Here is a 27,816-nt window from a genome sequence, read left to right on the forward strand (position 1 = left end):
ACACACATTTGGTTCTTTAGCTAACCAGAATTACATATGACAACTTCTGACTTGGGGAAACGATACTATAGAATATTCTTAAAATGGGATATGATATCTTCATTGTATTAGACAAACATCAATTCTGTTTTCAGTTATAAAGTCCAACTTAGGCCTGGTTTGTTCATAGAACAAAATGATGTGAGAATGAAATAATAAATAATTCAAGTGGTAGAGTGGACCCTATTAGTCGAGGTCATGTTTTTAATGTTCCCCTCCCAAACTGCCTTGTGTTTGAAAATACAAAGTGGCATAGGAGGAAGGAAGGAACCTGGTCTAGAACCTTTCTCCCTGATGTACTAGATGGGTTTTTGTTTTGTTTTTATTTGCATGAAAATTATTTATTATTTCTACCTGTGGGCCCATCCAAATGGCTATAGGATGGGTTGCATAATATCACAATTAAAACAAGTATATGCTATATTAAAATCATAAAGTAAAACGACAAAGCTAACCGAATGGAGCACATCCGCTCAAGCCTGAGCAAAGACGTGTGCCTTAACCAATTGTCAAAAAAAAGATACAGTGATCGCACAAGATGCCCCTGGGAGGAAATCATTCCACATCCTGGGGCCAATGCAGATAAGTCCCTCTCACATGTTGTCTCCCCTCTAACCACAGGATGCAGGGGCACTGCTAACAGAGCCTTGCTGATTTTAACACCTGGGCAGATTGATTTGGAAGGAGCCCAAGTTGTTCAGGGATATATAGATGTATGTATGTATGTATGTATGTATGTATGTATATATGTACATATGTATGTGTATATATGTATATAGATGCTTATGTGTTAACAACTTAAAATGGGCTTGGTAATGGGTCTGTGTGGGGGAGCAGCTATAGTGGCACAGCCCACCCGACTACCTCTGGATTCCATCACCTTATTCTGTTGCATATGTAAACCATTTCCTAAGGTTTGGAGCAGCTTATATTTTTCTTTTTCACAGCAAACCTGAGAATGTAGTCATCCAAGAGATTAGCATGCCCTAACACCGCAGTTAGAACTTAATGTAATGTCTCCTCATAAACAGTGCTATTCAGTGGAGTCATTTCAGACATTTAAGCTGTGATTCATCATAAGCTCTGTTCATGCAACCAAATGATAAAGTGAAAGCATGCATGGGGGAGCAGGAGCAACTCTTTGCAGAGCCTTTGTGCATACAACTTGCACATGCACAGCTCTTTCCGAATCATGCAGAGACAGCCTACTGTATACAAACTGCATCCCTGAAAATTTGATGCAGAAGTCTCAAAGAATGGGTAGAAGCCTGCTACTATGTTCCTCCTCTATTCTGCATACATACTTTACCCTGTTTTGTTACATGAATAGTGTCATAGTGTAAACTAAGTAACCAAGGGATGAATACGGCTGTGATAAACAGCCATCACACATAATGACTTCCTCAAAAGAATCCTATGAGCTCTGCTACAGAGTAGGGATTTAAACTTGAGCCTGCTATATCAAGTTGCAACATATCCCACCCCATGGCCAGCAATTGCAACCTTAAATATAGTTGCTTTATTTAGCTCTATTTTCTATTTTCTACCCATTGGGCTGTATTCAGCTACCACATCCCAACATTGCAAGGAATTCCACTTGACAGCTAAACTTTCCCCCTTCTGCTCACCTCCGCACACACACGGCACCTTCTCTAATTCTGCTCCAAAGAGTTATTGTTGTTGTTTAGTCGTTTAGTCGTGTCCGACTCTTTGTGACCCCACGGACCAGAGCATGCCAGGCACTCCTGTCTTCCACTGCCTCCCGCAGTTTGGTCAAACTCTTGCTGCTAGCTTCGAGAACACTATCCAACCATCTCGTCCTCTGTCGTCCCCTTCTCTTTGTGCCCTCTATCTTTCCCAACATCAGGGTCTTTTCCAGGGAGTCTTCTCTTCTCATGAGGTGGCCAAAGTATTGGAGCCTCAGCTTCAGGATCTGTCCTTCCAGTGAGCACTCAGGGCTGATTTCCTTAAGAATGGATGCGTTTGATCTTCTCACAGTCCATGGGACTCTCAAGAGTCTCCTCCAACACCATAATTCAAAAGTATCAATTCTTCGGCGATCAGCCTTCTTTATGGTCCAGCTCTCACTTCCATACATCACTACTGGGAAAACCATGGCTTTAACTATACGGACCTTTGTTGGCAAGGTGATGTCTCTGCTTTTTAAGATGCTATCTAGGTTTGCCATCGCCTTTCTCCCAAGGAGCAGGCGTCTTTTAATTTCATGACTGCTGCTAACGATTCGTCCGCACTGGGCACCGAGCCAAGAGGGCAGCACGGGGTACCACAACAATGACTTAGAACAGAGCACAAGAGTGCCAAATTTTGGCATCGCATAGGGTGCTGCTGAAATTTGAAAGTCTAAAGTCCGCCGCTGACACGTGGTCCTTGGTTATTATACCTCACTGTAAAAAGAAGTTGGCAGTGTTTTTTATGGACCCTGTAAGGAGATCAGTTTGTGGGCAAAATATATTCCCAGCTGCCTTTATGCTCTTTTGAGAATATGGCACTTCCTTAGAATATTGAAGTTGTGTGGCCTAAGACACTGAATTACTGAGTGCCGATTATGCATTTATTTTTTTTTATTTTTTTAATAATATTTATTAAAGATTTTCAAATATAACAAAAAAAGAAAAGCATCCAAATTTAAGACCTTATTTTCAATATCATCTTTCCAGGACTTCCCCCTCCCCACCCCCTCTTATATTCCAATTCTTTCAAATAGATTCAGCAAATTCTTACCCCAAATTTTAAAATTATTATCATTAACCCAATTTAAAAAATATTTTCCCATCCCCTAAAATCGACCTGTTCCCTTCCACGAGTTCCCCTCTTTAATATAAAATACAGATTAAGATAAAAAAATTAAAAAAAGAATAAAATATAATTTAACACCCTTTGGATTCCAAATTTCCCTCCCCCCTTTCCCGGTTGCGTTCCCAATGTCCATCAATATCTACTGTCTCCTGGAGCTCCCACATCTAAGCCATAATCCTTCACCAGTCCGCTTTGCCGTCTTTTTAATAGTCTTTACCGTCTTTTAATCATCTTTAATTTCAAATGTCCAATCTTGGAAGGGGTCTATCTTCCAACTTTGTCCAGTTCTTGTTATTCTTGTTGTTCTCTCTTCTCCTCTTTTTTTTCCCCCCCTGCTCTCCTGCACAAATGTTCTAATTCCAAAAAGCTTGTAATTCCTCTACAGAGGCTTTGTTATTCAGGAACAAAACATTACGTCAAGTCCCTTCCATTCTTCAATAGATAAATCTATTGTCTCCTTTAGTGTGTAGACCTCTGTAGACAAAATAGTGTTCCATTTCTGCAGTTTCCCAGGAGATAAAAAGTCCGATTCAAATTCCATGCCAGCGATACTTGTAATAACCCACAGCTCCTCTAGAGGGATTATAGTAACTCAGTTTCATTCCCGATCTCACCCACCAGTCAAAGTAACTTATTATTCCTTGTTTTAAACAGTTTATATCCAATTTATAACAAATGTAACCAGCAAAGTCCTCGTAACAAAGTTCTCTTTTTGTTCTTCAGTTTTGGCAGCTCCTTTGACAGCTGTCAAAACCTCTATTTCTCCTCTCCAGGCGCTCCCGGGGTTTCCGGGGGGGGGGGGTTGTATTTTAATTCACATTCCACTCTTCTCCTCCAGCCCAGCTTATAGTTTTCCATCGCGAAATTAATATCTTTATCAAAAAAAAAAAAGGTTGCACTCGATCTTAGTTGTCAGGTCCTTTGCTTTAGCTCCTCTACAACAGGGGGGAGGTTGACTTCCTTTTTATACCTCCCCCGCTCGCTCCGAATTTAAGAAAAAATTTATTCCCCTTTTTAATCCAAGTTCCAATTACTCACGGGTTATTCTTTTAAGTCCAGATTTTCAATGGAAGAAGTCAGCGCTCTCCGCCAAATGGCATGCGGCTTCGCTCGGCAAGGGAAGCGGAGGACTCACAGCACCCCCCCCCCCGTCACCCGCTCCGCAGCCTTTAAAAAGGCTCCTTCGCGTGGTCGGGGGGGGCGCAAACGGTGCCCGCCGAGTCACCATGCCCATGGGTTTCAGCACCCATGGTTTTTGAGGATCCCCGCATCGCCGGCGCGGTAGAACCCAGCCCCTGCCGAGCAGACTCCCTCCGGAGCTCGGAGGGAGTCCGCCATTCGGCGATGGCGCCAACCCGGAAGTCCGATTATGCATTTAGCATGGACATAGAAGCAGTGTATAAAACTTGAAGCTGTGCTACACAGATGCTGTGGTGCACAAAGTTTTAAAAATAAAAAAAATAAAAAGAATTGTCACAGCTACATTTATTTTTGTAAAATGGAAGTATTGATGAAACAGTATATAATAACCTAAAAACACCATAGGCCCTTTGTCATGTACTGAGATTTTGTTTGCATTTAGGGGGTTAAATATATAAATGCATTAGAACTGTTTTTTCATTGTAGTGCATATCCCACACATTTCAGGTTTTGCAGGGTTTCTGCACAAGGACTAAAACTGTTTATGGTAAAAATAATAAGTAGTAGCTCTATGGATCATTTAGCTGTTACTATATCATTCAACTTGTTTTAGTTTGAATTGCATTTTATTGAAGCCATTCTGAGCGCTTGGAAAAGCACTCCTGGAACGTTTAGAGTAAACAAAATGCAATAAATTTCTGTGTGAGGTTCTGCAATTGCGGTAGTTGCTGAATAAATAGAATCCTCCCTATTCTGTAAGAGCTTTGTGAAACTGGCAGCAACAGTACTGGTACAGAGAAGTTGTAAACAGTTGTTTGACTGTGGCTACATAGACTAAATTTGTACACTCATCTGTATACTCATTTTTACAGTATCGACCAGGGCGGGACCCTCAACGAGGCTCTGACAATGTTTCTAACAAGTCTTCAGACAGCGATGTAAGCGACGTGTCGGCTGTATCGAGGACCAGTAGCGCTTCCCGCTTCAGCAGCACTAGCTATATGTCTGTACAGTCAGAAAGACCAAGAGGGAACAAGAAAATTAGGTAAGAAACTGTAAAGTTGACCACTTCCAACAGAGCTTTCCAAACTGTGTGTTGCGACACATTAGAGTGTTGACTGCAGTGTGTAGGTGTGTCGCACGAACACTCCCTTCGCTCCTCCTGGGGCTGGAAAGGGGTTAGTTTAGCCTCCAGTTTGCTAGTAAGACTGAATTGCTATGTCGGGAAATGATGCATGTCTAAAAGTGTGTCGCGAACATGAAAAGTTTGGAAAGCTCTGACTTACAAGGTTGTATTTTTGAACTGCAGATCAACTTTCCACCGATTCCACTTGGTTCAAGTAACACAGTTCCCAAAAGATTTTTCAAAATCTTATGCTAGTTTTCTGCGACAGTGGAGTGTTTTCCTGGATTGAAAATGAACCTATTATTGACAATTCAAGCCAGTATTTAAAGTCAGCTATTGTACTTTACAGATATTAGAAATTCATTTATACATCTTAGTTGCTGCATTCGATAAGTCTATGTCATGGAGCTATAGAAACAACCTACTGTAGATCTAGTACATACATGACCTTACTATGGATGTGGTGAGGAAAACATGAAATGTTTGCATGTTCATGGCATGCCTACAGCATAATGTGATATATAGCCTCCTCTGTCAAAAAAGGAAGATTACACAAACATGCGCAGCTGATCACAAGTGTTCACATTCCTCCAAACCAACTAAGGAGCTATGAACCATAGGTCTGTAGTTTAGACATTGGCCCATGGGTGGCCAACTCCACAATTAAAGAGACTATTGGGATTGCCAAAAAAGGCTTGTGTGCTTTAAAATGTATTTTTTAAAAAGTAACAGGGAAAAGGAGTAAGTTGTGATTGAGGGGTTTTAAATGATTTTTTTCAGGATTGCGCAGAACAGCCAAGACAGAGGCCATTTTTAATCCTCCTTTTCATGACTAGAGTAGCCTTAGCATTTCATAACCCTTCAAATGTCTTTGCATCTTTTGATTAATCACCCCCATTTATGATTCTCCCCTACCCTTAAATATGTGTTATATATACCCCTGTATATATAACACATATTTAACCATTCTGCAAAGGATTGACTGATGATAACAACTGACTGTATGATCAATTCATACCGTTATCCAAATTGCCAAGTCAGTTTCCCATTAGCTAGTAATCAGAAATTTGAACTATATCTGCGCTGCTTCTCCTTTGCTGACCAGAGAGGAAATTAACTACTGTGCTGGCTTAGTGATATGTGCAAATGAGTTTTTGTGGTTTGTATCTCTTTTCAACAAGCCATGAGAGGAAGCCAAGAACAAGGCCTGAAACTGTGACTTGTTATAACATGTAAAGTGGCCCATTGTTATAATAGCTAGACATAGGCAGTCCAAAGGATGAGTTGCTTGTGTGCTGCTGACAAACAAGCAGTCTCTCCTGAGAAGGAAAGATTAGCAGTAGCAGCCAGGAAAGCTGACTCAGCACTCCATCAGTAACCTTCAAGCAACCCCAGGGGCAGTGGACTAGAAACAAGTGACTGCCTCTTAGCAGAATCTAGCACGGAAGGGATGCTGGGTTGTGAAAATTTCATTTCTACTTACTTACTTCTACTCATACTTACACTGACTTTCAGAATGGGTGCATGTATGCTTGCAGAATGCAAGCTGAATTTCCATGCGTATATGTGCACATATATGTGCAATACACACACACATACACACATGCACACACTCGGTTAACTGCTAGGAAACTACCCATATTAATTTTAAAAGAACTAATTTTGAGTATTATTTATTTTCGTTTAGCTTATTGCACAATATATCTGCCCTTTAGTTACTCCTAGAAAAAGTGACTATACCTTTATCATTACCTAGACTATGCCGAGTAATTAACCAGCTTGCTTTTTTTTTTTTGTCATCGTGGCATAATTCCATTTGTTGTATGATTTGTCAATTCATTTTCTTTTGCCCCTTTGTGAATGCATGTTTCGCTTCTGTCCACTCGTCCTAACAAGCTTCTGTCTTCTTTTTTGTTTATTTGCATGCTTCCTCAATTTTCGTTAACTTTGGAAGATCAAGTGAGGAAAGAAAAGAGGGAGGGGAGGGGGAGATATTCCCTGAGGAAGAGGAGGAGAATCAGGATCTTGAGAAAAAGGAGGATGAAAAAGGGGAAGGGGAAGAGGTGACAGAGAACTGTGATAAGGAGGAGAACAAAGAAGCAGAAGAGAATGAAGGGACCCAAGATGAGCAAACTGAGGAAGGGACAGAAACAAAAAATAAAGAGGATTTGCAAAGGCGATACTCACAAGATGATCTCAGGTAAAACAGATCCCTGTAATATTGCTTCCCTCATGACTTGACCCTATTCCTTGCTTGCCCTCCATCACTCGCAGTAGCTTGTTGTTTATACTCCCTTTGTCCTGCAATTATTTTTAATTTCAGCCATAATGTTTTAATAGTTGAGTTTAGTGAACTGCTTTTGCAAACAAAATTCTGAATTATAGCCACGTATAGCTTGCTGTATAGCTTACCAGTTCTGAACTAGTCATCCTTGGTTCAAATCAAGCATCCTTGGTTCAAATCAGCATCCTTGGTTCAAATCAGCCACTCATGGAAGTGATTTTCAGCCAACTCCAGAGCTTTCTTAAACTCTGCTGTCAACAGAATACAGTATATATTCACCCTAACAATGGGCGGTTTGATCTTCACGCACAGCAACACCATGAATGAGTGCAATGTGTTCCTCTTCCAGGCGCTTTTTAATGCCCTCCATAATGGCTGGTATTTCATTAGTAGGGACAATAATACTTGATTGTTTTAAGAATTCACTACTGAATGGTGCATGCGGAGTCTTGAACTAGTTTGAGTAACGTGCTATAGAAAATGCTGAGTACTATTATTAGTACTACAGTACTGAGGACAGGGATGTTACAGAAGTTTTTAATGTTCCAAACATTAACTACTTTAGAGTATTCTTTTCCGGTGACATCACTGCAAAAGAATATGTGCTTTCCCTAATATGTAAGAGAAGGGAACTATTGATCTTGCTCATCTGTATAGTAATTGTATTTGCGATACAGAAGTGTGTAGATCTTAAAGTTCCTTTTCATTCCTGTAAGTTACTTCTATGTCAGTCTGCTGTGTATAATACATCCCATTGATTTTTATAGAACTGTCACCCAGTGAGAAGTGTATTTGAACTCTGAGTACACTGTAGAAGTACACTGAAATCATTCATTTTTAAATTATGTTGGTGCTTTCTTGGTGTGCAAGTGGACAGTGCTGCATTTTTACAATATAGTTTCTGATGGTGTGAGTTTAAAGTACAAACTGGAGGGGAGTTCTCTCCCCCTCCTCACCTATCCCCACTACACTCCCTTGTTCCCAGAAGCGCCACGTAAAGCCTTCCCCACTTCCCAAACAAACTCCTTTCCTTCCCCTTGTAAAAGCAGAAAGGCATGGCAGCAACGAAAAGGAGGGTTTCCCACTCTCTCCCTCTGATGCTCTAGTGCACTAATTAGCAGCACACAATGGGAGCCCAATGGGGGATGTGGTTCCCCCATTATTGCGGATAGAACAACCTTCAGTAAAACTACATCACCCATGGGCCACTGGGTTCCATTGCTCTAGTGTGCTGCTAACGACTGCACAGGGCACTGGACAGGGAAGGCAGGAGGGGGGACTCTCTCCCTCCCAGCTGTCTGCATCAATGCAGTCATCTGCTTTTACAAGGGAAGGGATGTGGGGAGTAAGGGTCAGGGCTCAAGGATTGGTGAAGTGGGCTTCTAAGGATAGCCAGGGCCAGTATGGATGGGAAGTGCTTTCCTCACCAGCCAGCAAAAAGACTCCCTTGGAGAGTCCTCCTCAAGAGATTTGAAATTTGAGTGGAAGAGGCCCTGCTTTCCCATCCTTAGCATGTGGCAGTATCCAACCCCCCACCTTCTTGGTTTGAGGCATATCAGTGTGTCATTTTGTCTGAACTGTTAAACCACAGTTGCACTTGCTTTGCAAATGGGGAGTGAAAGCTAGGGTTAGATCTAGAGCTCAAATTATGGGGAAATATACAAGGCCTTTCTGAAATCGAAAAGCCCCAAGCCCTGATTTCCCCCTGCCACTGAGACTAGTGAAGAGACTGCAGCCATGAACAGGGAATCAAGTTTTTTTTTGTTTTTGTTTTTTAAAAGTTAGATTTTATCTTAAGCTAAAATGAAAATCAGCCTTCGGGTTAGAGAAGCCTTTTCACCTATTTAAAGTGTTTGTACTGTTTCTTCAATGAACACTTCAATGAGTCAAGTCGTGGCAGCAACGTAATTCGTAGCATTTATGCTTTAGGAATTCAGCTTCCTACGCTGATTATTTTTTGTTTCTAAGTCATAATTATTCCATTAAATTGGATAGCTTTACATCCCACTGTCATCTCTTTATTCTTATCTGTGTTCTTCTACATTGCTGTCACAAGCATTTTATAACTGACATTTTCCTTGATTCAGAATATTTTTTTTACTCCCACGTCATGCTGAGCTAAGCAAAGTTTTAGTGTGTCTTCCAAACCTGGGCTCAGGTTAGTGAGGAGCCTGGATTCTGGCAATGACAAGCTTAGCCAAACCTTGGCATGGCTTAGCTTAGTACAAAGACATAGGGGTACAAATACTGGGGAGGAGCAAAATGCCTACAGCCTCCTCTCAAATGTTTGTGTGGTCCTGGCAAGGTATGGTTTGGCTTGCCATGACATGTGAACCAGACCTCTTCAAAACAGTCTGCCTGACAAGTACCTTTTGAAAATAATTTACATACATAAAATATTTCATAGGTCCAGTTCTTCACAAAGTTTCTATTAAAAACTCCCTAAAGTTAGGGGATAACTATACATTAAACAGGGGACGTGGGTGGCTCTGTGGGTTAAACCACAGAGCCTAGGACTTGCTGATCAGAAGGTCGGCGGTTCAAATCCCCGCGATGGGGTGAGCTCCCGTTGCTCAGTCCCAGCTCCTGCCAACCTAGCAGTTCAAAAGCACGTCAAAGTGCAAGTAGATAAATAGGTACCACTCTGGCGGGAAGGTAAACGACGTTTCCGTGTGCTGCTCTGGTTCGCCAGAAGCGGCTTAGTCATGCTGGCCACATGACCCGGAAGCTGCACGCCAGCTCCCTCGGCCAATAAAGCGAGATGAGCACCGCAATCCCAGAGTTGGCCACGACTGGACCTAATGGTCAGGGGTCCCTTTCCCTTTCCCTTTATACATTAAACACAAATAATAGAGATCTAATGCCATTTTTTAAAAGGGTCAAATTGAAACGCAGAAGTGGCAGAAGGGAGAACCTGTGTGTTGTGCCACTACCTGCCACTGCTCCTATCCCCCTGCTGCACCAAAGAAGAAGCTAGGTTGTTTAGTCACAGCTGCTGTCACTCATCTGAACATGACAGCGGACTGCGGACATAGCTAGAAGAGGAAGATGTAGCATTGGATTCAGAAACTGCTGATAAACTGGAGCCTTAGGGACAGTGGATGCTGCGTGAGAGGGGAGAAAAGAAATAGGAGACTTTCAAAAAAGTAGAGAGAAGGAGTTGTGAGCTTAGACACTGTAGGTTTGAGTCTAGAAAGAAGAGCACCAGTCCAACATAACAGATATGGAAGATCTGAGATAACTCAAGGATCAGGGTGAAGAAAGCCATTGGCTTTTGTACCTTTTCTATAATACTGAATAAGGAATATGTGGCCTTCCAAAGGTTGTTGGACTCCATCAACCCCAGCCAGCATCACCAGTGATCAGGGATGATATGAGTTGTCATTCAGCAACATCTGGGAAACTGCAGCTTCCCCCCTACCCCTGCTCTATAACAAATACCTTCTAGCAATAAGTGAGTCAGAAGGGATATTAAACTACCTCTTGTCCCAGCAGGGCTTATAAAATGCTTCAACCGTTTCCTATCCTACTGCTTCTCTGCTCCAGATCATCCCTCCTGAGCTGCTTTTCCTCCCGCAGGTTTCAAAAAGTGGGAAGAAGTAGTTTGAGAGAGTGATTTGGAGTACAGAAATGGCAGGTAAGAAATGCACTGCCAAATTCTGGCCTCCCAAAGCTCTTTCTGTCTTGGTAGTGACAGACTCTGTACACATGTTTGCATATAGCTAGGCCCAGTTATTTGTGGTTTATGTATAAGGTGAAGGGCAAAGCCACATGTTCCATGAGGGGGTTGGGGCTTTCCCCATCTCTCAGCACACTGAGAGAGTACACTGTACATCCTTTCCCCTACAGGTATAAAAACTGATTAGGGTGGTGCAGGACCTTTAGTTGAAAATAGATATGGTTAAGGAGCCATTCTCACCCTGTACTTGCTTAAAATTGCAATGGCTGAAGTGTATATATATTTTAAATCTAAAAACAAAGAATGATGGCAATTGCACACTCCTAAAAATCAGTATTAGGGACGCGGGTGGTGCTGTGGGTTAAAGCCTCAGCGCCTAGGACTTGCCGATCGAAAGGTCGGCGGTTCGATTCCCTGCGGCGGGGTGCGCTCCCGTCGCTCGGTCCCAGCGCCTGCCAACCTAGCGGTTCGAAAGCACCCTCGGGTGCAAGTAGATAAATAGGGACTGCTTACTAGCGGGAAGGTAAATGGCGTTCTGTGTGCTGCGCTGGCTCGCCAGATGCAGCTTGTCACGCTGGCCACGTGACCCGGAAGTGTCTGCGGACAGCGCTGGCTCCCGGCCTCTTAAGTGAGATGAGCGCACAACCCTAGTCTGGCAAGACTGGCCCGTACGGGCAGGGGTACCTTTACCTTTACCTTTAAAAATCAGTATAATGCATACCAGTTTTCTTCCATGATTCCCCCCCCCCCCCATTAAAATCCTACATGTTAACATTATGAAAAATAATACAAAATCATTCTAGGGCTATGTTAATTGGCAATTACTTTATTTGTATAGGAAAAATCAAGTATAGTTTAATTTGTAGTGTTGTATCTTAATTTAGCTCACCCAAGGTATTCCTGGGTATTATAAAATCTAGCCATCCTGTAATGTTATTTCCATACTCATTATCACTCTGCTTCTCCATAACAGAATTTATATTAGATGTTCCTTAACTTCTGGTGTGGTTGCTAATTAGAGAAATCTTCTCCTCAGCAAGCTTTTAATTTATTGAATAAAACTGGTCAACCATGTTTCTTCTTACCCTACAGCTGTGTCATGATTTCTCTTTATCTTGGATATTTTTGACAATTCATTGCCTCCAATATGAAACACTGTGAAAATAGCTTTTTCTATATTATTTATCTCATTTTTATGACATGATTAAAAATTCTCCTTTTTGCAGTTTGCTTTCAGGGTCATGTTGGATTTAGAACACAGTTGAATGCCTTACTTCCATTTCTTGATTTTAATATTTATTACTAGCTTTAAGCAGGGTTGCATTCTTCTTTCTCCTGATTCAGAAAATCACTTAGGGGTGAACATAAATTCAATTGGAGTTGAACTCATGATTAAAGTTATCTAACTCAATTACATATCCTTAAGCACATAATTTTAGTCACTCTTCTAAAACATAGATGGCTTTTTGTTTCATTTTTTGTTTTGCAGAGTAATACTGCCTGTAAAAGGCTAATTAATGGCAGCAACATTGTCATTGACACTCCATTAAAAATGTGGATGTTTATTTGACAAGCTGAGCCAGAAAGACTGCTCACTTTATGGCTTGAATGATTTACTGCCTGATAAGCTGTTCAGCCTCTCAGGTCATTTACTTGGTATTTTCAGATTTAACTGAGACATTATTTTCAGTTTAATTTGAGACCTGGCCTTTATCTGGGAGGAAGCTCCCTGATTATCAGGCTGTAAGTGCAGTAGGGCTATAGCTAAATAACCACTGTAGCACTTCTGAATACTAACTGATTAGGTTAAAAAGGTAAAGGTAAAGGTACCCCTGCCCGTACGGGCCAGTCTTGACAGACTCTGGGGTTGTGCGCCCATCTCACTTAAGAGACCAGGGGCCAGCGCTGTCCGGAGACACTTCCGGGTCACGTGGCCAGCGTGACATCGCTGCTCTGGCCAGAGCCAGAGCCAGAGCCGCACACGGAAACGCCGTTTACCTTCCCGCTGGTAAGCGGTCCCTATTTATCTACTTGCACCCGGAGGTGCTTTCGAACTGCTAGGTTGGCAGGCGCTGGGACCGAGCAGCGGGAGCGCACCCCGCCGCAGGGATTCGAACCGCCGACCTTTCGATCGGCAAGCCCTAGGCGCTGAGGCTTTAACCCACAGCGCCACCTGCGTCCCCACTGATTAGGTTAGATGTCCCCTATGTTAGGTGTGATTTTAAGGTCTCAAAACTTTTGATCCTTGTTTGCGTTAAGGTTCTTATTACCTAATTCTGATTATAAATTCTAATCCTGTGCCAGCTAAGCACAGATGAATGAGCAATTGTACAGGTTCCAGGAGAAGTGGTCACACTTGCTTTGCTCCTCCCTGCTTGTTCTGCACTAAGTTAAGCCATGGCTTGGGTTAGTATGTCGTCCAAACCAGGGCTCATGGTTTAACTCTCCCAGACAATCCACAAGCTGTAAACTGTAGGACAAACCATGGTTGCAGCTTGCGGTTTGCTTGGACAGAACTAAACTATGAGCTGTGGTTCAGATGGCACACTAAGCCAAACCATGGCTTAGCTCAGTGCAGCACAGCAGCAGAATGACCAGAGGAGGAGCAAAGTGGTCACAATCTCTCATCCAGCAGCCCAAATGGTTACCTGTTCATACTAAGTCATGGTTTGGTTTAGTGTTTTGCATGAACCAGGCCCTAGTTTGCATAAATGTATAACACATTGGAAGGGACGCTGGTGGCGCTGTGGGTTAAACCACAAAGCTTAGGACTTGCAGATCAGAAGGTTGGCGGTTCAAATCCCTGCGACAGGGTGAGCTCCTGTTGCTCGGTCCCTGCCAACCTAGCAGTTTGAAAGCACGTCAAAGTGCAAGTAGATAAATAGGTACTGCTCCAGCAGGAAGGTAAACGACGTTTCTGTGCACTGCTCTGGTTCGCCAGAAGCGGCTTAGTCATGCTGGCCACATGATCCGGAAGCTATACACTGGCTCTCTCGGCCAATAAAGTAAGATGAGGGCCGCAACCCCAATGTCGGCCACGACTGGACTTAATGGTCAGGGGGCCCTTTACCTTTACCTTTATAACACAATGGAATCCAAACTGCCTTTCTAAGATGAGGAAATGTGTTTTTAAGGTAATAATAGCATTATTTTGAGCCAGGATTTCTCAAACGTTCTACTAAGCCAGGCTTTGCAGGCAGAGAGCCCCTGATTCAGTCCCCAGCAGGTATTTGAAACGGAGGGTGTTTCTTGTGGGATCTGTGTTGTTTACTCATGCAAGGCCTTTTTTGACAACACCGCTGTCAAAATGCTATTCTGTATTCACCCTGCCCCATTTCATTAGGATAATTTATCTTCCCATAGAAAATCTGAGAAGTTAAATCAACTTGTTGCCAAGTTGTTGCCAACAACATTTGAAGGACGCATTTGCAGTATGAAAAATAGGCCACTGTGAGAACAGGATGCTGAACTGGATGAGCCATTGGCCTGATCCAGCAGGCTCTTCTTATGCTCCTATGAAGCTCCTGTCTGGAAGTGCCCTGAATCTCTGAAGAGAACCGCTGCCAGTCAGTGCAGACCAAGGTCTGGTAGGAGGTAGTTAGGTAGATCTCTGGTTTGCAGTAGCTCAGCAAAGGTTTCTGACACCCAGTTATTTTTATAATAAACACAACAACAGAACCCCCTCTTCATCCAAACTAAGTGCTGAAAAGAAGCAAGGTTGGGGGAAAACCAGGACTGGATTTTTCTGTGACTGGACTGTGATCTTATTTTCAGTACTTAACACTAATTCCTGGTTCAGAGGCACACTATTCCTTAATTCTGAGGATGTGTCTGCCCCTATCCTCAGACTAGTATTTTGACTGGCTCTGATTGGTGGCCCTTCAGGGTTTTAGTGAAAAACAAAGTAGGTCTCATAAGCCTAAAGTCTCCCACACCTGGTGGCTGAGCTAGAACACTACATTACTGAGCTTGATGGACCAGTGGTCCCAATCAGTATATGACAGCTTCTTGGTTTCTAACTAGATCAGAGGGGAATATTATATAGACAGCAGATGGGACTCACATGCATATAGAAACATTCCCTGCACATACAAAATAAATGTGTCAGGGGAGAGGCTAGACTAGAACTTTTCTCCCAGGCATTAAGTTGTCTTTGAAGGAGAAAATATTTTATATTTTATTCAATCATATGAGTCCATAACTGCAGTCTTTGTTCAGGTCAGACACAGGTTTATCACCTCCATGAGAAATAAAGCCTATTAATCTGATCAGTTTTTATCCAAGGGAGGCCTTTAGAATTTTTATAGTTTAAAAACTGACACTGTCCCTTTCCTTTGATACAATAGGCCAATGAAAACACATATAGTATACTGGGTGGAAAAGTAGCTTCTGCTTCATAATTGTTCTGAACATTCTGTTATCATTCACATTGTTTGACTAAAGAAATGCTTCTCTGACTAGGAGATAGGGCTTGTGTTAAAACCTCTATTAAGAAATCTTCAGAGGTCTGTTCATTTGATGAGTCATAACTCAGATTAAAATTTATTTCCATAGCAACTAAAAATCATTCGTTCTTTCCCTAGAAACCACCAGAGTACATCAGTGCATTAATATATGCATTCCCTGTTTTTCTTGAAGATGGAGAAATACACTTATGAGGAGTACAGTTCTGGTCATCACGCCTCAAAAAGGATAGTGTAGTACTGGAAAAGGTTCAGAAAAGGGGGTGGAGCAAAGGAAAGGTTAAAACATTTGGGGCTTTGCAGTTTAGAGAAAAGACAAGGAAGATGGAGGTGTGTACAATTGAGCATGGTGTGGAGATGCCAGCACTGTCGCAAGGTGCTGATGTTAGGGTGAGGGCAGTGTCAGTGCTGCCGGCAAGTTCACGTATTCCTGAAGCAGCAGGGACTGGGGAGATTTCCTGGTAGCAGCACTAAATGGAATGGATTTTGTGGTCTGTGCATGTGTACTGGTTGGCACCGGCCTGTTAAGGACATACATATGTCAGCTGGTACACATGCACCAAACATGCCAGAGCTCTACTCAGCACCACAGTTCACCCCACTAAACAAAGCATAGCAAGAACAAAAACCAACTTACATGAATTTCTCAATGCAGCTTTCTACAGAAGCATGATACTTGTTACTTAAAACCGAAGAGAAAAGTGTGGTATATAAGTATGATTTAGTTCCCTGGCCTTGAACTTAGCCACTGCTTTACTGTGGGTAACGTTCCTGGTTCAGGCCTCTACCTGGGTGGCAGAAGCTGTTCTCTGACTCCTTCTAATCCTACCTTAGGTATGTCAAAGTGTTCCATTGAATGTGTTTCTGCCCCAAAGCAGTGGTGTTTGCTTTGAAACCATCCTCTGATAACCGGCACAGGAATATTGTCCTGTTGATGCACCATTATATTGTGCAATATATAGCTAGGGAATTTGCATACGGCACAGTGAGGTGATGTTGACAGTTGTGGGTTGAGAAGCTGCTGTGTTCACACTCTGAGTGCATTTCTTTGGGAATGGAGCCATAGTGAATTTGGAATTTCCCCAGTTTTGGGTACCATCTAGTCTACCAGAGTTAAATCTGTATGGAGATTTATGTATACGTGTGGGCTTCCATCCTATTTAAGGAAGCTTCTTGTTCACACATGTGCATGTCTTGTGTATGGCACCATTCAAAGAAAATAAAGATGTTGAACATGTTGAATTTCATGAATGGTCCACATAAAGTCACCTTTCCACCCACTTTCACATTCAGAGCTCATATTCTGTATTTCTATATTGCTAAATTTGATTTCTGAACCAAGGAAGAAGATTGTGCTGATTGGTTTAAGGCTACTGATGGATGGGAGGGAAGGCTGCTCCCCAGTGCTTGATGTTACATTCAAAACATTTCTGGAAAAGTATGGAACTATGGGTAGCTGATATGGCAAACAGACCTACTTGCCTGGTATAATCATAATACAGTAACACTCAAATATAATATCAGAATAAAGCAAGTCTTTCAGTAATAAGAAATTGCATCTTTGGGCAATAATTTGGTGCAATCCCTAAAGTGGTTCTGTGAAGGATTTGAAGCTTAAACATTTTGGCTGAGAAAGGGCCTGTGTTTTATTTCACTCCTCCTGCCTAAACAGTATGTTTCTTAATATGTGGAATCTTGTTTAGTAGTAGATTGTACAAATGAAAATATATAATCAGTGGATCGGCGCCTAAGTTTTTTTTTAATTAAAAAAAATCAACATTAAATTCTGGAATAAAAATATAACAACATGTACTGTATAATTCTCAGATTTTATTGTGTAGCAGAAAAGTGTCTTTACAGTTTGACAAACTGTGTGTAAACAAAATGCTATAATAATGCCAGCGAGCCAATACTTTCAGTAAGATTTACAGAGAAAGACAAGTACAATCAGGTACTAACAATAGCATGAAACTGAAAGTTTTCCTTTTCTCCTGCTAATCAAAGCTAACTACCTTCTGTGTGAATTAGGCTCAACTCATATACCTGGGAGTAAGTCCCCCTGAACACAGTGGAGCTTACTGTATTTACACGAATCTAATGTGCCATCAAATCTAACGCGCACCTCTATTTTCAAATCCTTCAAAACAAAAAAGTATTTGCTGTTGACATCAAATCTAATTTGTACCCTGATTTTCACGACATAATTTGGCCAAAAAAGGGTGTATATTACATTCGATTAAATACAGTACTTCTGAGTAGACATGTATAGGAGCTCTGTTAGTTGCTTTGTCCCTGTAGCCTCCCTATGCTTTCCATCTGAAACCTTCCTTTTCTGTTTTTTCCCTTTTACTTTCTTTCTTTTTGTTTTGTTTACTGCATTGTTTATCCATCCACCGGCTGACAGTGTCTTTACATCCAAAATGCAAAGCAGACAGATGGGCACTTCAGGACAGAACATAACTAAGAGCACCAGCATCAGCGGGGAGATGTACACACTAGAGAAGAACGATGGCAGCCAATCTGACACAGCAGTGGGCACTGTGGGGACAGGTGGCAAAAAGCGGCGCTCCAGCATTGGTGCAAAGATGGTTGCAATCGTGGGCCTTTCGCGGAAAAGCAGAAGTACCTCCCAGCTCAGCCAAACTGGTAGGAACAAGATTCCCCCACCTCCCCCCATTGTGGTGTTGTTACTCATGAGACATAAACTGCATTATTATTATTAACTAAATTTCTAGGTGGAAAAGACTGAGCAAGTTTAAACTTATTATCTTTCAGTGTTTTGTCAAGCCGTTTTATTTAACCAGAACCTCATTCAGACCGGACTACTGTGGATCGTATTTGTCTGCTCACTGGACCGCACTGAATGCAGTAATCTTTTTTTCCCTTTCAGGAAGCAACCTGACTTGCTGGGTTTATATTCTGGGAATTGTTACTAATGGTTCGTGAAAGACAGCTGAAATGCTGCCGGTGCATTTTCTATGCCTCTCCCCTTGTCCCCTCCCTTAAATGCGTCTTATGACTATGTTCTGCGTTTCTTTTGCTGTGGGATAGTATTTATCATCTTCAAGGTTGTCCATTGTATTTTAGGCACACTAAATTACGACTCTACTTCTTGTTACTTTTTATTTCTTTTCAGCTTCAAAATGTACTTATAATTGCAGTAAATCACCGTAACTGGTTACAGGTTAAAGTTAGATCTGCTATTCAGCATTTATTTAGTGCCACCAGATTGTTAGGTGCTATATATAAATTCCAACTTCTGAGTGTTCTAGAGAAGAGGGAGAACATTTTTAAATACTTTTAGACAGAAGTGCAAAGCAGGCAACTGAAAGTACATATCTATATTTTATTTTACACTGTTTCCATTTTTTGTTTAATGTTTGGTTTAGACTGTGTATAATTCTGCCCTCGGTCCTTCAGTTGAAAGGCGGATTTATAAGTACTTTTAACAAACAAACAAATCTATAATGAGGTATTCATCCTGCTTTTAGATATGACCAGGTTATATTCCGGTCTAATCAGCATTTGGAGATTGAAAAAACAACATTGGTGTATAGCTAATACAGCAAGCCATATTACCTTACATTGAATTTATTGCACAAGCAAATCATGTTGCTTGTGAATGTGTATTATGTGTGTGTGTGTGTGTGTGTGTGTGTGTGTGTGTATAATTTGTATTTCTGGACTCCATAGAAAAAGTTAGCATGTCTTCAAGAACATTGGAATACTTAATAGTGCATGTCACTGTGCTGCCTAGCATTAAGAGAGCCACCCGGGTTTTTAAGGCTATTTAGTTTTAAAGTATGGTGCGAAAGCAAGTGTTGTAGCATCATCTTTAGATAGATCAGGTGAATATGAGTCGTTTAAGATTAAATTAGCAGTGTAATTGTAAGGAATATTTTAGACAGACAAGGTCTCTAGAGGGCAGTGTTACTTGGACTGTTAAATAAGTTCTGCTGAGTTTTTAAGATTAATTTTCAGCAATGCTAACTTGCTTCTACAGGTATCATACTGTCTAACCATTTCTCCTGGTTATGTGAAGTCATATCAAAATACACAAGATGGAGTTAGATAGCAGTACATATCTGTAAAGAGTCATACTATAATTAATGCTGCCCTAAGATCTTCATGTCTCCCACATGTAGATTGCTAAACAGGTGAATTAAAATGCTCATTTTATAAATAGTGCATGCTACAGTTGGGTAACATGAGGTTTTATATTGAATTTTCTTCCCTTATCAGATTATTGGGAAGATATTTATTTAGCGGGGGGGGGGTGCAACCTGCCACTTGGATGAGAAGGGTCTTGTGTGGGTACTGCAATAAAATATAAAAAAATAATAAAATAGGGGCACAAGCTACTTCAGTATTAAACTCTGTATTAAACTCCAATGTGAACAAGCCCAAAGACTGTGACTCTTCAGCTCTTTGGTCAAGTTGGCATGTAAAAAGGTAGTGGAATTCATACAGGCTATACAATTTTGCATCCCTCAATACAATGACAACTCTTCCTTTAAGATTTGCCTTTGAATCTCTGCAAACATAACTGATTACAGAAGAACACTGCAGTTTTTTCACAGAATGACCTTATGGGTTACAGTTCCCCACAACGTACCTTTCAAACATATATCCAAAAAACTCATTTTGTTTTAAAGAAAATGGTGTGAGGTTTTTTTTTCATGTTCCAAGTCAGTTGTTGGGCTGGTATGCACACAAAGTTGCAGAATATTAATTACTAGTTTACTGGGTAGAACTTCATTGTTAAGTTTTTTTGTCAGGAAGGATATTTAATGAAAAGTAAAGGAATGGAGTGCCATATACTGAATGATATGCACTTTGCATAGTATTTAATATTTAATTATAACCCGGATTGAATTCAGTTGGATGACCAACATGATAAAGCATAATAAATATGATGTAAATTTTAATTTTGTATCATTATACCATCCCCAAATGTCTATGATTTTGGAGAAAATGTTGCCAGACACTAAAATAAATAATATTTATATTAAGCAGGCCATGCAATGAGCATCTTGTTTCCTTAATGCTCTAATGGTTAAAATAAATGTATAATGTTGTAGGGGAAAGCTCCTTAATGAAATCATTTGACTTTGGCAGATATGTTCCAGAAGTAAATTTTGTATAACTAGCATGCAGTAGCTGATATCTTGACTAATATGTAGATGTATTTTATTCCTCCTATTTATCACTGTAAAGTTACGTTGCAGTTTTTTTAATTTATGCTTACAATATGTGTTATGTATATTACAATATACACACCATTAGAAGGGCATATAAATAATACATAAATATTTTCCAATAATTGGTTGTTGTTTTTTGTACTTCCAAGTTGAGCAACTGACACTACCTCCTTGTTACCATAACTTATTCCAAGTTACTTGTACAACTGTTCCAAGTTATAGAAGTTTTATAGCCTGCTGATTGGGCGAACTGGGACAGAATAAGCACAGTTCTTTACGCTCTCTAGCACATTTGCTCCAGGAAATTGCAAGCTTCTTTTACTATCTGCCCTTACTCTTTTCCCTTGGCACTTATTATATGGCATGTCAGTATAATGTCAACAAAGGCTGTGTTTACACGCTGTAGATTGAGGTAAATTGGCCCATAGTAACAAACAAGTGACCCTGTTCTGTAAGTTCCAAATTCCAGGTTAGGAAAATACCTTTATTAGGCCAACAGAGATAGATAGATAGATAGATAGATAGATAGATAGATAGATAGATAGACTGATAAATTATGATTTGTAATGTTTTGAGTTTCTTGGAGCTGTTCATCTGGCTAGATGGTGAACAAAACACAGAGGTGGGGAGTAAAATATGTAAAGGATAATAATTCCTTGCATTTGCATCTGGTTGTAGTCTTAAGGCAGAATGTGAAAGGAACTAGCGGGTAGGTACATGGATAAGGCTGTTTGGGGAGCATTGTAGGCTACACCAAGGCCTTCTGGGAAGAAGAAGCATAATTATGGCTGATTCCCAGTCTCTGCAATTACAAAAACTAGCTTTTACCCAGGCCTCTTTCTTTATTCTTAGATGAAGTACATGTGTTTCTTCATAGGCAGAAAACAGGAATAAAGAACAACTAGTCACTTTATATTAACAGAAATGGAAATTAATGTTGCTAGGTTTTTTTAAAAGTCAATAGAAGTCAGATAGAGTATCTTTACCTAGCAGTTGGAAGGGATGTCCCCTAAAAGAATAAAGCAAGTAATAGGAAGTACATTTTTATTTATAAATATTACTGCTAACCAGTGCTATTACATACTGAGCTGAAAAGCAACAAAGGGTAAACAAACAATAATTACTCCAAAAACATGTTATGCCACATTAGAGAAATACTCAAATTCTAAATATTTGCCTTGTGAAATGCGTGCTTGTGACATCAGTACAACGCTCCTTCAGCGTCAGTATAATCTAATGCTTTGAGATGTTTCCATAATGTACCTTTTCATACATACCAACCAAAGTGTTCATACATGTAGATGTGACAGAGCACAGGACTGCACACACTAATTCAACTACTGCAACATCTCTTCTTAAATATGACAGAAATGTTTCAGAAGTTGTGTGGGTTCCAAATAATGTCTCTGTGCCAGGTGAGCTATAATATTTCTCTGCTTCTTGTTTACTTTGTCAAAATGTATTATTACATTTATGTATTGCCTTTCTTCTGTGGAACTGAAGACAGAAGACATAGAGGTTTCAAGTGGTCCAGACACTGGCCAGACCGCTTGAATTCAGCAGAGTTGCTGCATCATTCGCCTTCAAGTCATGCCTTGACTGTATGTTACATCTGGAAATCAGAGGGTTTTTTCCCAGTGTTGCTGACACACCTCATTATAGATTTGGTCGGGGAAATTGATCTGGTTGGCCAGCCCAATCCTAACCACCCCCAATTTTCATGGGCCACGTTAACAGGTGGGTGGGGGAGGAGAAGAGGAAGGAGAAGTCCTATTCCCCCGAGTGGAAGTCCACTTGCACAGTGTTGATTATCTGCACTGGGTGACACCAGATGGTCACCACTTGCACAACAGGCTTCTACCTATGCAAGTGAGATCTCCCCTTTATCACCTCCCGCATACAGGCTCACACCCATCCCACCCTACATCTGTTTCTAAGGCCTCAGACTCCTTTGCAGCAAATTAGCAGGCTATGGCAGGGGGGCTGCAAAGTAGGGGGAAGGGAAGTCTCATCAAGTTCTCTAGTGTTGTAGCACCCTGCTTGTGGTTAACGCTTAGCTGGAATGAAATATTCAACGCAGCAATAGAGAAATTAAAATAATAATTTATTTGTCAGACAAATAAATATGAGGCACAGTGGTATATGGTTACCAAGCTCTGGCCTGGCCTCTTGCCATTCTGGCCAGCACTTATATTTCCTTAATCCAGCCCCCTTGCTCCTCCTGTGGCTGCCTGCCTCTGTCCAATCAGCCTGGTTGAAATTCCTATTGGCTGTTTGCTAGAACCAATCACAAAAGATACACCCATTTCCTTTTGCCCTTTTATGGGAAATAAAAGCCATATTTATAATTGGCAAACAAGTAGCCATTAACCTCTACAAGGCACCTTAATTACCAAATCACCTTTGCCCCCTTAATTCTAAAATAGAGCAGATGGCTAAAACAGATGGTGGCTAATTCTATTTTAAACAGGTATCAAAGATCTTTTGTACGCATCATCAATGAAAGATCTCCTTCATTGGAGGTTCCTTTAAACAAAAACCTGACAACCATCTGTCTAGAGTGCTCCGATGGTGCTTGGCAAGGGGGGGCTAGGCTGGTGGCTGATGGCCCCTGTGATCTCTTCCAACTATATGAAATAGGAATCTAGCATAAGGATTTAACATTTCTTAGCTTCTAATTCCTTTGCATAATTACATTTAAGCCAATATATTTTTAATACATAATATATAATTTTTTTATAAGCAAAGACGTTTTCAAAGTAAGAAAAAACTTAAAAACACTTTCTTTCCCTATTTCCATTAGCTCTTGCCCTTAGGAAAATGTGGCTCAAGTCTCTAATGGGAGGCACAATAATTCTTACTATTTACCAACTTAATTGTAGTTTAATTGTACTCTGCAATATGCAAGGTCAGTGACCTCTGCTCAGCCTTTTATGACCGCAATAAACCAGAGGGCCTCTCTGGCGGAAGAGGATGAACATCTGCCAATATCTTAGCCAGCCTAGTTTCTGCCTGGCATGAATCATTTGTGAATTTGAACTCATTTTTAAGATACAACCTTGATCAAAAAATATAAGCTTGATAAAAATGCAGGCTTATGATTAGATGCCTCAGTGTAAGATTGGATCTCACCCATTATATATAGAAGCAGTAATGGAGAAGTACAGTAATGCATTTATGTGCATTCTATAGTTGTTAGATAGTGATGGTATCATTACAAGTACCCTTGCTTAGGTTGCTGACAAAGCAACACTTGCAAATGTCGAAAACATATGCACTTTCAAATGTTGCAGAATACGGAACCTATTTGGTCCCAAGATTGGAGCTTTGTAGTCTGCCAAGTTATTTTTCCTCCAACATGGTGGCAAAGCCTTCATACAACATGCTCTTGCTTTTTACTGGCCTCAGATTACTTTAGCTTCCACATCAAGTGAAATATACAGATGAATATTTGTGAATGCTCACACAAAACCAAGGAACAAAGAGTCAAAAAGTTAATGCAAGTCTTCCATTTTCTGAATGAAGCTCAAAGTGAACGTTCAGAATAGGGAGCTATGGATCTTTCAGATGGTGATTGTATTTAGATAAATATGAGTTATGGTACTATTTTCAACAATATATTATTTAGTGGGATACAGAAGGGTATAATTCCAATAAATTAGGGGCAATGATCTGAAATGCTATGGCATTTTCTATTTAAAATGATAAAATACATCTGAATATAATATTATAAAATATAGCCAAATGTATTGTTGCTACTTAATTACATTATAGAGGTATTTATTTCCTGAACTTTCTGGATGTCTTCTATTTATGCATGATAATACTACAATCTACGTACTTTTTCTAATCTATTTTCTTCTTACACTGTTGATGGCTTCTATTTTCAACATTTATTGAGGTTCCCTCCCCTATTTTCCTAACTGGCAAAAACTGTCACATACTTAAGCATTTCATAGTGTAGCAGTTTGCAAATTCGTCTCTAAACATTTAGTATATTTACAATTATTGTTGTAATAAAAGAAAGGCATTTATACTTTTAGGTGTAATAAATATGTACAATTTTAAGTGCTGAACTAAGTGATATTTCATGTTTCTAAAGTAAATTTAGGTTTAATGAGTAAGAAAGTAAGTATTGCATATTGTTGGGCAGCAACAGGACTTGGTGGATCTGTCTGCTCCCCGAGCCACAGTGATAGTGAAAGCTCATGAGTGACATGCCCACCAGTGCTTTTTGTACATGAGAACCAGGAGCTTGCAAATTTATGAGATATTCAGCCACAAGATAAGGAGCAGATGGGTGCCTGGATAGTGGTTGGTACAGCAGACAGAAACCATATTTGAAATGAATAGAGACAACCAATAGAAGAAGTGAGCAGAGAGGAGAAAGGAGGAGACAAAGCAGGAGGAAGAATGAAGAGGAAGAAGACTAGCAAGAAGGAAAGGAGGCTTAGGAGAAGAAAGAGAGGAGGCGCTGTGGCAGAAGTCCTGCAGTGAACTTCATAAGACCAGTGTCCTCAGGATAAGATTGGTACTTTGGACCAAATTAAAGGGTGTTCTCTACCCTTGTGAGAACTGTGGCAAAGCACAGGTAAAGGTAAAGGGACCCTTGATCATTAGGTCCAGTCGTGACCGACTCTGGGGTTGTGGCGCTCATCTCGCTTTATTGGCTGAGGGAGCCGGCGTACAGCTTCCAGGTCATGTGGCCAGCATGACTAAGCCATTTCTGGCGAACCAGGGCAGCGCATGGAAATGCCATTTACCTTCCCGCCGGAGTGGTACCTATTTATCTACTTGCACTTTGACGTGCTTTTGAACTGCTAGGTTGGCAGAAGCAGGGACCGAGCAACGAGAGCTCACCCCGTTGCGGGGATTCGAACCGCCGACCTTCTGATCAGCAAGTCCTAGGCTCTGTGGTTTAACCCACAGCGCCACCCACGTCCCTATGGCAAAGCACAGGAGGAGGTTAATGGGATCTAACAGGTAGTCGGTTGCTGAAAGGCCTGCCCAAGCAATATGTGGGCATTCTTGTAGATCCTAAGTTCCAAATTCCCCAGCCAGGCTAGGACTTCACAGCATCTCTCACGGCAGTGGGTAGAGGCAGATTCCAGGTTCTTCCCCCCTAGCTTGGTGAGGAAACCCTCTTGAGTTAGACATTTCAAAAAGTTTCATTGCTTGATGTGTATGCACCCTGATACTTATAAAAGTTACAGTAAACAAGTGAGCATCGGTAAGCCAGTTTTTGCATTATTTGGGGGGCATGAAGGGGGCAGGTTATAAAGTACTGCTCCCATCTGAGCCAATGGCACATGTTTCAATCCCACCCCCCAACACACACACACCCCTCTACCTGAATTTTAACCTTTGTTAATCAATGGCATTAAATTTCTGGAAATTTTACATCTCAGATAAAATTGCTTGGTGTTTATTCCAGATTCCTGTTCAGTAACTGAAATAATTTATCTCATTAACATAGTACACTTTGCAAAGTTCTTTGATACTCAAGTGAAACTATTACGAAGCTTGACATTTTTGTTGATAGTAGTCCTTGTGCTTGAACAAAAAAATCTTTCTGGTTTGTGTATTTGGACAGGGAGTGTTTGCTTTCCTGATGTCAGTTGTATTTCTTTACTCCATCATATTCCTTCTGGCTGCTGGCACTGAAAAGACAGATAAATATTCTTCCTTGTAAAGAAGTCTGTGTCCCTTGAAAGATTGATCTGATCTGGAATGTGTTCACCTCCTTCACATTGCCTCGAACATCCAGCTCCAACTCAAAGACTGCAGCTTAATTTTATTTAATATACTTTATTCTTAGGCCTCACCTTCCTGACAGCCCATGATGGCTTACAGCACAAAAGTAAAAATGCAGAGAAGATAATAAATCAAATCATATTGTAACCCAGCATTCTACTAATATAATTAAATTCACCCCCATATACTTTCAAGAGCAGGAATTAAACTACTTAAATAATAGCCTTTGAGTTAGGTCTAAAAAAGGTGTTCATAGTTTGAGGGAAAGGAATTATGAAATTTTGCACCAGCAATAAATAGCATCTCTCTTTGAACATGTGATATGGATTTTGCGCACAGATGATTCTGTTAATATAGCATTCTCTTGGAAAAGGCTGTGCAGTGCTTCCTTATGTAGTGAAATATAAAGTGGAAAAGGCTGTTGTAATATATGTAGTGCCCAAACTGTTTAGCACTTTTAATGTCAAAATCAGCAGCAACAAATCAATATGTCCTGGTAATGCCCTGGTAACCTGGAGATCCTCTGGTGCTATCTGCTCACTAAGACCCTTCAACAACAGAATGCAGATTAAGCTCCTAATAAATTATCAGTGGCATCCCCCACAGAGAGTATAGTTCAACAATATACCCTTAATCCTTGGAAGGGTGGTGGTCACACTGACTTGGACCAGAATGGTCATGGCCTTATCATCAGGTGGAATTTGCAAAAAGGAGTTTTGGCCACTTCAAGGCAAATGCAGCAGCTTTCCACAGCTAAGAATATAGGGGGTTATAGGAGACTGATTGTTACCTTTTGTGGATGTGCTTATCCTACGCAAGTCATAATATCTGTAAACTATAATCATTTTATCTTGGTTGGAATTCTGTATTAGTTAGATTATTTGCATCTGATTCTGTATAATGGCTAGTTGTTGAAAATGCACTGTGGCTATAAAACCTGAGGCAGGTGAGAAGTATACAGTCGTACCTTGGTTGCCGAACGCCTTGGAACTTGTATGTTTCGGCTCCCAAACAATTGAAAACTGGAGTGTTCCATTTTTTGAATGATTTTTGTAAGCCAAACGTCCGGTGCAGCTTCTGTGGCTTCTGTTTGGCTGCAGGACACTCCTGCAGCCAATCGGAAGCTGCGCCTTGGTTTTCGAACGGTTCTGGGAGTTGAACAGACTCCCGGAACGCATTCTGTTCGAGAACCAAGGTATCTTTATATTCTCATGTCCGGATACATGATCAAAAACCTTTGATCTGTTGGTTATTGTAAAGGAATACAGCATAAAGTGGGTGCAGTGAAGTCTTCAGCAATACTGAGCGATAAT

General features: G+C 40.8%; 1 protein-coding gene across 34 annotated transcripts in view; it reads left to right on the top strand.

Moving 5' to 3' along the window:
- RIMS2 (regulating synaptic membrane exocytosis 2) overlaps window positions 1–27,816 on the top strand; it is a gene marked incomplete at its 5' end in the record, with an annotated part of 372,013 nt that overhangs the window by 313,556 nt on the left and 30,641 nt on the right. For 13 of the 34 annotated variants that reach the window (XM_079984093.1, XM_079984104.1, XM_079984114.1 and 10 more), the window contains 3 exons: window positions 4,869–5,041; window positions 7,077–7,322; window positions 17,953–18,194. The exons of 9 other annotated variants lie outside the window; for them this stretch is intronic. In XM_079984093.1, the coding sequence (XP_079840219.1) occupies window positions 4,869–5,041; window positions 7,077–7,322; window positions 17,953–18,194 (661 nt within the window). The remainder of the gene's footprint in view (window positions 1–4,868; window positions 5,042–7,076; window positions 7,323–17,952; window positions 18,195–27,816) is intronic. 12 more of the 34 variants (XM_079984113.1, XM_079984094.1, XM_079984127.1 and 9 more) reach the window with 1 other exon arrangement.

Source organism: Podarcis cretensis, assembly GCF_951804945.1.
Source record: "Podarcis cretensis genome assembly, chromosome: 7".
NCBI lineage: Eukaryota > Metazoa > Chordata > Lepidosauria > Squamata > Lacertidae > Podarcis > Podarcis cretensis.